Here is a 9,420-nt window from a genome sequence, read left to right as displayed (position 1 = left end):
ACAATTGGAGTAATAACAGGACACTGCCTAATAGGAGGACATGCTCTGAGGCTAGGGGTCTACACAAATGACTTTTGTAGAAGTTGTATGGACGAGGAGGAAGAGGAAACAGTCCAACACCTTCCATGTACTCGTACATGTCCAGCACGCTCCATTAGAAGGAATAACTTTCTCGGTAGTCCCTTCTACCAGTGAACTGGCAACGATTGACACAAAATGTCTCTCTAACTTTATTAAAAGTACGAAATAGTTTGTTTAAGTTCATTACTCTCTCATGAGCAACCTCATTAGTGGTTTCACAATGGACCCTTGAGGTCTACGTGCGTCAATGACATCTGAACAGCCACTGCAACCTAACATTGGTGTAATGAACGGATCCGTTGGGTGGACAAATCTCTTTATGTTCTGTGCCTTAAATTATAGAAGAAGTTTTTCAACCTTTTAAATGTTTTTCTCCTAATTCTGTTTTCCTAAGAATATTATTTTACAATTTCTTAGACAATTTACAATTTGAATTTATAAAAACGTTAACTAAAACGCAAAAGTCAATAGTTATCAAAGATCATTTATTTTTTTTTACAAGAAATCTAATGAAAACTATTTATTTCATTATTTTATTAAAGCAAATGTTATTTCTGACAGACCACAATCTTGCCATGTTCATATGTTATTTTGATTTTCTAATTGTAAAAAAAATGTTTTTTTTAAAGAAATAAAGGAATAAATAATAGAAAAAATTGTTCCCTTATTCTTAAAAAATTTCAATGCTTTGGTCTACGGTTTAAGTTTTCATCTGACCTACATAAACCTTAAAAAAACAACAAGGTATTTTCTCTAAAAAAGTTTCTGATATAGAAACACGGAACGGTATAAAAGGTGTTTTTGTAACATCAAGTTTTTTTTTAAATATTTTGTACGAGTAGATTGAAAAATAATGTTTTAAACGGGTATTTCTAAATTTGAGCATTAACAACTAAAATCGGAGTTTAGATTCAGAATGAGCACCAAACAATATTTCTTAAACGAATTACTGAAAACCATAAAGAAGTTACAATCAAGGTTTTTCAAAACTTCACAAAGAGTCAAATGAAGACCTATACGCCAAATCATATTTATTGAAATTTCTTTAAAATTGTTTAAACTAAATCTAGAACATTTGTACATTCATTGTACTACACGTATTATAACAATACTTCATTGCGTCTTTTCCTAGCCCTAAAATCGGCGTATCATGTATTTTGTTGTATTTTCAGATAAGTATATTTTAAAAACGTGACCTAATAAAGAAATTATAAAGTAAGGTTCCTTTGATGAAGTATTTAGTTTGTGTAGTAGAAATATAATTTAGTTTTGTTGAGCAGGGTTATAAATGCATTTCTTATACTTTTATGTAAGTCATTCCTATTTCTAATTGAAATTCTATTGGCTTCAGTTTTTGAATATAAAAAAGACTGTATTAAGCATGTTTCAATAACCATGAGAAATATTTGAATTCGCCGATATTCGAAATGAATTCTTGAGCCAAAAATTCAGAATTTATATAAATTGGAGACTACAACGTTAAACGACAAACGACCGTGACCGTGCCTCAATGACAATTTTGCAAAAAGCTTTAGGTTAACCATAAAATCCTCCATCCTTTCAATCAATTTTCATTCCGTTGCGTTTTATGATGACTACATTGTGTTCGAATCGAAACTGACGCAAATAATTGACATTGGATCATCTGCTTGGTCAAAATAATTACAATTATTTACTTATTCGCGGCATGCAACCCATCAGCAGAACATCAGAGTCTGCTTTGGAATGCCCTTTCGTAATTACGTGGTATACAAGTTGCCTCATAAAGCAGACATTTTCATCACTTTTGACTCAACTTAAAGTGGCCCGGCCCTAAATCATCCTTCCCCTTTTTTCCTTTAAACATCTTAGTCCGTGTAAATTACTTTATAACATGATGCAAGTAATAACATCCCTTTTAGAATGTTGTGCAGTTGTGTTGTGTTGTGATGGCATAAGCAATGAATTTAAATTTCATAAAATTATGCACCGTGACATGGGCAACATGTAGTAGCACTTTTCAATGCAAAACAAAAAAAATTCAAGGCATTTTGTATAGCGGTAGTGCTGACACGGACGAGGAGTAGGTGCATATAGCTTTAGTTGGTTCCAACGATAAGGGTTCGTTCAACTGGTGTTGCAGGCTTTTTGACGACCATGATGTTTTGATGTTGAGGTTGTTGTTGATGATGATGATGATGCTGGTGCACGCTTCCTTCTTTCTGCTACATAAGAAAAACGTTATATGTAATAACTAAAATGAATGATTGCATCTAGAGTCTTCTGGGTCTTCTGTTGATGCAACTCATTCCCCGTTGTGTGTATAATTAAGCGGACTGGTGCAGAAAACTTTTCAAAATGAAAACAAAACAAAAACACGCATCACATAGTGCATCGATTAAATTATGTGTGTGTATAATTTTCTTAATATCATGTTGCGAACATGACATTAAAAAGTGCGTGACTCGATTTCGCGCAAGTGCACTCAGGGTTTCAATTTTTGTTGCTTCGCATCGTAAATAACCAACTTGGAAAGTGATGATCAAGATTTACGATCAAATCCAGGGTTGGATTCTCTACAAGTGTAATCAGGGAAATACCTTTGGGTTCCGTAATTACTTCTGCATTTTTCATTAACAAAATTGAAAACCTCTCAATATTCTGAAAATATGACAAACTGTATTGAATATGCTCGACTTTGAGGATTAAGTTTTTAAGACTGCAGGAAACTGTTCAATCAGAGTTAAATATCTTTTAGTGTCAAATCGCCTAACGCCTTGAGTCTTTTGATTGACTTAGTCCGTCTCTGTTGCGAAGCCTCAAACCGATGCTTTTGCCTTTGACGCACTCTTGTATTCACTTAATATTTTCTGCCAAAGTGGGAATATAATAATAAAATTGCATTTTCATGTGAGTAACGCGTTAATAAAAATAAAAAAAATACAACAACAACAATAATAATGAGTGCGTGTGTGAAGTTGTTCTTTTAGCAGTTTGCACGCCTAATCGAACACTACTTTATGATGCGTGTGCAATGACTTCAAATTGGTTTAATTAATTTGCGTGTGCACTTAGTCTTAAAAATACAGAAGAAAAGGAAAATTAAAATATAGACATTTTCTTATCTTTCCACACACATTGGTTGCTTGAGTCTTGAGAACGAAACTGACACCATTTTGTATTAAAAAACTCTGAGAATATGATACATATAAATTTCTTTTTGTTAAAGGGTTTTATGTCATTTTGCAAAAGAAAACAAAAATAATTAAATAGATAGCAATTCGCAGGAGTTTTTTGATAACTGTCACATTTTTCAACTTGCTGTTTTCCGGTTTTCACTTTGGTAAAATGAAAAACTTCTTAAATAGTTTAGTAACTTACTAAAGTGGATTGAGGATTCTACGGAATCGTTTAAAATTGTACCCTTTAATGTACCTCTAGGATTTTTTAAAAACTATAAATGGTAGGTTAGTTTTGAAGTCGTATTCGAACAAAAGCTTTAAAAAGCTTTAAAAAACTAATTTGATTGCCAAAAAATTGACTTTCCTTTAAATTATTGAATTCACTTGCGGATGTATTTTGGATAACATTTATTTTAATGGGAATTTTAGCTGTCGTACATTTACAAATTTTGTATGCCTTTTGTAAAAATTAGACTTAGTCGCCCAAAACCATATCGCCAAATTTTAAGAATGTCATGGCGCCCAGAGCAATTTTATTAACATTGTCTTGTTTAACAATTTGGGCAATATTATCGAACTTTTGGGCGTTGAAACATTTGTTTTTAGTTTTATGACATTTAAAATAAAAAGAAGCATTCGGCCTTTCTAAAAATGACTCGTCAAAAAGCTTTTTCAGAAGAAAATGTCGCAAAGCCCAAAACTAATGTCAAGTTGCCCAAATGAGTTTCAATATATTAAAACGCTTAAATTACTAATTGACACATAAAGTGTTTCAATATTTGTGCATTCAGACAAAATGTGTACACATTTATTTTGGGTACTACGACATTTTAAATTTTTAATTTAAAAAAGAGGCTGGGATGCGACTTACACTGAAACCTTCCCATCCCGTCTCTTGATTTGTCTCGCTTAAAAGTTTGTAGGTTTTCGTGTTGGGTTAAAAAAGTTGTCAGCTGAATTATTTTTAAAAAAAATTAAATTACCAACAATATTTTTCATATCAAGAAGTTTAGTTTGAAAATTTAGTTTTGTTTAATAGATTTTTAGTCGAAAACAAATTTTGACCAATTTTAGTACCGTTTCTTAAATTTTTACAAATTAGATGAATGAAATTAATTTGAGAGATATCAAGAACCGAACATCAATTTAAAAAAAATTGCTTACTATTTCTTGTAAAGAAAACAATATTTTCTGTGAAATAAAAAAAGTTAAAAGACCATATTTTTAATTTTTGAAAATCTGTTTGAGTCGAAAGTAAATTTTTGCCAAGTTTTAGTATTGTTTTTTTTTAGGTTTTTATATTTTGTGAAAAAAAACTGTTAACTAGATTTTACTCAAAATTTTACTGAATGATGACAATAATATATTAAAAAAGATAAAAGTAGCTTAAAACCAATATATCAAAGTTTTGAAAAGATATTTGAGTCGAAATTAAATGTTTACCAATTTTGAGTAATGTTTTTTTAAGTTTTTATTTTTTATAAGAAAAACTGTCAATTTGATTTCTTTCAAAATCTTACCAGATGTTTCGTTGCAAAAACTTGTTTTGGAGATAAAATCAATTTGTATTCGTAAGAGTTTCTAGGTTACAATTTTTTTCAGTTTTTTTTGGTATACATATAATTTTTTTTAAACTGCTATAGTAAAAAAATCCACCCACGCAATTTTCTTGAGAGCACTTTCTGCATCTTTTTGCCCGAATTTGTATAACAAAATTTATTTGAAGTCGATATCTCTTCTTGTTCTTGAGGACGATGAAAAAAACGGCACGAATGTACGTACACACTCACGCACAGTTATCTCTCTAAAAATCTTTTATTTCGACTCTAAAGACCTTGAAACGTAGAGAAATGTCAAAATTTTCAATTTGACAAATCAGACCCACTACAATAATTTCATATGGGAAGTTAAAAATGTTAGATCGCCCAAAACTCGAACCGTAAAGAGAGGGTAACAAATCTGTGAAATAGGGTCAATATTCAAAATGAAAGAAAACGAAATGGTTCTAGCACCCAGCTTTATGAGTTGCAAACAATGATGTATGGGGAGCTTGCTGCCCCGAAATTTCTCTTTTTTGAATTTATGTGATTGTATGACTTGTAATATTATGTCGTTGGGTCATAAGACTAAAAGCCTAACCCATATGTTTGGGAAAAATGACAACTAAGAATTTGTGTGTTCTTTTATTTCAAATTTTTGGACTTTATTTGAAGCTTTTAACATTTTAGGATTTGGGCATGGCTGAAATCATATTTAAAATGTAGAATACAAAAAGTTAAAATTGGTCGCTCGTTTTTTATAAAATCAATGTTTCATCAGGAGTTCCACAAGGAAGCCATTAAGGGCCATTGCTTTTTTTGTAAATGACATTCCTATTATTTTCAATGATGAACTCAAATTGTATCTTAAAATAAGCTGTGAACCTGATTGTTTTCTTCTTTTGAAAGATTTAGCAAGGTTAGATACGGTGTCAACGGAATCACCTTTTACTTAATATTTCGGAGTGTCAAGTCTTTTGTTTGATTAAAGTATCAATCACATTAAATTAGAAAGGGTGAGGAAAAAGAAAGAACTAGGAGTTATCTTTCATACCAACTTTTAATTTTTACCTTACTATGACTATAAGGTAAATAAAGCTAATCAAATGCTTGGATTTATCAAAAGATATACTAGAGAATTTTCAGAGCCCTCTACCATAAAATCACTAAATATTTTTTTAAATAGGTCGATTCTGGAGAGTTGCAGCATTGTCTGGAATTCTTATTGTACTAATTTAAGTGTTAGAATTGAGAGAGTTCAAAAGAATTCCAATAGGTATGCCTTCTTCAAGTTAAAATGGAGATTCCAAGACCGGCCTATAGTTTTCGGTGTTTGCTGTTTGGAATGAAATTCCTTCTAGATCGTAGAGTATACTTTTCAATGGTATTTATTAGAGATATCATAACTTATCATTTTAATTGTCCTCCGCTACTATCACTTTTATGTGGAGGAAGTGCTTCATCCAGAAAAACACGTTTTACTTACATAGGTCCTCAAACCTGTTAAGTCCGTTTTGAACCCCTTAGGGGGAATAAGGACATTACTACACCTACGCGACATCGTGTACTATTTCCCAAGATTTGTTTCAGTTCCCTTCAACTCTTGCCTCGTGATGCTGATTCCGCCTCGACTGTCCTGCCGCATGTGCTTCTCGGTGGTCCAGCTTTCTTCCTTTCTGGAAGATTCCATTGCATTGCTTGACCTGCAATGCAGTCGTTACCTTTTCAAAGCGTATATCCAATCCATTGCCACTTACGTCTTCGTATTATAGATTCTAAAGATTCCTGACCTGTTCTTCTATGAAGGACCTTATTTAAAATACGGTTTGACCAGAAAATCCTTAGGATGTAACGAAGACATCTATTCACGAAGGTTTGCAGCTTTCTTGTAACGGTTGAAGTAACCTTCCAAGTGCTGCACCCATAAAGAAGCACAGATACTTCATTTGTGCGAAACAGTCGTAGCTTTGTTCTTAAGCTGATAGAGTTATTCCTTCCCTTTTTTGACATCATACCAAACGCCGCGTCCACTTTTTCCACTTGTTGCGAGGAAATATTTATTTAAGAGGATGGTCGGGTTCCGAAACTGATTATTTTTGTTTTGTCGGAATTAATTTTTAGCCCCACAACTTCTGCTTCTCTCTCCACACTTCTTGTCATTTGATGGAGATCCATGATCCTATGAGAGAGTAAGCAGACATCGTCCCCGTAATCCAAGTGTTTTAAATAGGATGTCAAAGTCCATTGGATCCCTCCGCTATCTGACGGAGTTCAGCGCAATACATCGTTTAATACCAACAACACGTCGATTTTTAATTTCCGAATAGTTTCATCAAAGCTATATGGTCGGAATAAACCTATTTACCTTTGCATTAGGGAGGTGAATGTTATTTGTAAGACGGTTGATTTGTTTCCAAATGTTCAAGAGACATTTTTAAATTTCAGTGCGTTGTTAAAGCTTCTATCGTTCCAATTTTAGTAACGGCGTAAAACAATGCGATATTTATCCTCAACATATCATCTTCTAATGTTTTTTTTTAAATTATCAAAAATTGCAAGACTTGTTTTTTGTTTTTTTTTTTCGTACGAAACTTTAGCTTCCCTTCCAATATTTGCATGATTTAGTTTTTGTCTGTCTAAAAATTACATTCAATGTCAATTTGAACAAACGCCCCACCTATATTCCGACACATTTCCATACCCACAAGATTACATCCCTCTGCATAGCACATACCCTCCTACCAAATGGACCCCAAATAAAATGAGTTCCCCAATTAAATAAAATATAAAAAAAGCCTAAGGCCGATACCAAACTTAAATGAAAAACAACAAACCGTCATCAGTGGAGAATTCATCGGCCTGTCAATTGCACAAGACATACAATCAACCTTCTTCTTTTATACTCGTATGTAGGTTTGGACTAAACCCATTTTCCCATTTCAAACTGTCAGAAATATGGCATTTCACAGCAAAAACCTGGAGGGTTTGAGGTTTTTTTTCTGTGCGTATTTTTCGCTTAACTTTGTTGTTATTTATTTATTTGTTGCTCCGCCACCGCGCGCCGCCGCCGCCAAAATCGCACCCTTAAATTTAATATACTCGTATTAAGCTGGCTGATGATACATCTATACTCTAAGTAAGTGAGGGGAATTTTATAACGCTACACATAGCCTCAAGGCGCTTTCACTTCAACTTCAAACTAAGCGAATACCGAACCAAAATCGAGAGATAGGAGAGATATAGAGAGAATGTGACAGACAGGAGGACAGCCTAAGTAATCAACTGACAAGCAGGATGATGATGAAATTGCCAAAATCCCTACTTGTTACTCTGTGACAGATACACAAATTGAATAGATGATGTTGTTGATGCTGTCGTCGGTCGTCGTCAGCGTCAGCGTCGTTGTCAGCATCGCCATCCCCGTCTTCGCAAGCAGTGTGGCACGTCATCCAAGTGAGATTTGTGTGGAGTGACGTTAAGCCCACCGAGTTTCATATGCCAATAGGACCGGAATGGGGAGAGGATTAAGGTATATGCCTTTGGGTGCTTTTCAAACCATCAAGCTTTACAAGAAAAAAAGTGAGATACACGTACGTGCGTAACCCTTTACCTTAAAAGATATACAAGAGTACGAAATAGACTGATAGACAGATAGATGGGGTGTTGAAGTTAAATTTAATTTAATGACATTACCATCATCGAATAAGAAATCAATTTTATTTCAACAAACAAATTCAATTATCTGGTGAAGTCACCGCATTTGAAGCACTTGCAGTCGGTGGGCTCTCTCAAAAGGACATCCATTTTGCCCATTTCGGGATCATTGAGTCGAGTGCCATCGGGATCATAGCAATGGTTAAGGGTGATGACTTTCTCCTTCAAATAGCTTTCACGACAGCAATAGCACTCCTGATTGAGAGAGGTTTTAAGAGGAATAAAAATCAATTATAAATATCATCAATATACATGGACGCAACACTTATATTTCGTTTACCTTCAAAAAGCCCGTGGGCGTGATTACAGATGGCTGCACTTGACTGTTGCACAAGCCCTCGCATTTGTTGACCATTATGTCAGCGTTGCAGGTCCGCTGCATCCGGCCGAGCTCATCGAATTCCTCTTTGATGATATGGATTTCCGACTGAAGGGTTTCGCAATTTTCGTCGCCATTGCCGTGGGCTGAATAGCGTAAGCCCCGACTGAATTGTGGCAGAGTGAGCAGGAATAAGGCCACGTTTCGGATGAAAATTAAACTCTTAGTCATGTTTTTCTTTTTCTTTTGTTTTTGATTTTTCTGTTTGTAGTATTTTAAGCCTCTCAACTAACTGACCACAATCAAACAGTGTGCGGTGCTATGCGGTGCGGTGCGGCGACGAATGTCGATGGCAGCGTGGTCAAAGTGCTACTGCAGGACCTTCATTCAGCCCTAAAGACTTTTATATCGCCGTCGAGTACAACAAAGTCGCCTAAGCTATTTGCAATTTCTATGTCTATTTGCGTTAAGAGGAAAAAGTGTGTGTTAACAGCGGGATTTCAATTGAGTTCTAGAACAGTTCTGAATTATGTTCGATAAATATTGGGTTTCTATGTTCAACACGATTAATAAGAGTTATCGTTCGTTATGGTTGGTTGATTGGCAA

The 9,420-nt window shown here is 34.3% G+C and overlaps 1 protein-coding gene across 1 annotated transcript; it reads right to left on the bottom strand.

The window, feature by feature from the left end:
• Nucleotides 1-8,436: 8,436 nt before the first annotated feature.
• LOC129940665 (partner of bursicon) lies at nt 8,437-9,199 on the bottom strand. Its single transcript, XM_056049069.1, has 2 exons — nt 8,775-9,199; nt 8,437-8,689 (listed from the first exon to the last, which is right to left on the bottom strand). Exons 1-2 carry the CDS (start codon nt 9,042-9,044, stop codon nt 8,519-8,521), a joined length of 441 nt encoding a protein of 146 aa, XP_055905044.1. The 5' UTR covers nt 9,045-9,199; the 3' UTR covers nt 8,437-8,518.
• Between the last annotated feature and the right edge of the window lie 221 nt (nt 9,200-9,420).

This window comes from Eupeodes corollae, chromosome 1 (assembly GCF_945859685.1).
Source record: "Eupeodes corollae chromosome 1, idEupCoro1.1, whole genome shotgun sequence".
Classification (NCBI taxonomy): domain Eukaryota; kingdom Metazoa; phylum Arthropoda; class Insecta; order Diptera; family Syrphidae; genus Eupeodes; species Eupeodes corollae.
The sequence above is the reverse complement of the archived record's forward strand: the minus strand, read 5'-3'. Positions and strand labels throughout refer to the sequence as shown.

Excerpts from the sequence above, each read along its gene's own strand:
- LOC129940665 (XM_056049069.1), bottom strand. The coding sequence starts at position 9,044 with ATGACTAAGAGTTTAATTTTCATCCGAAACGTGGCCTTATTCCTGCTC. Across the intron at positions 8,690-8,774 it reads CGCCCACGGGCTTTTTGAAG|GAGTGCTATTGCTGTCGTGA; the intron begins GTAAACGAAATA and ends TCTCTCAATCAG.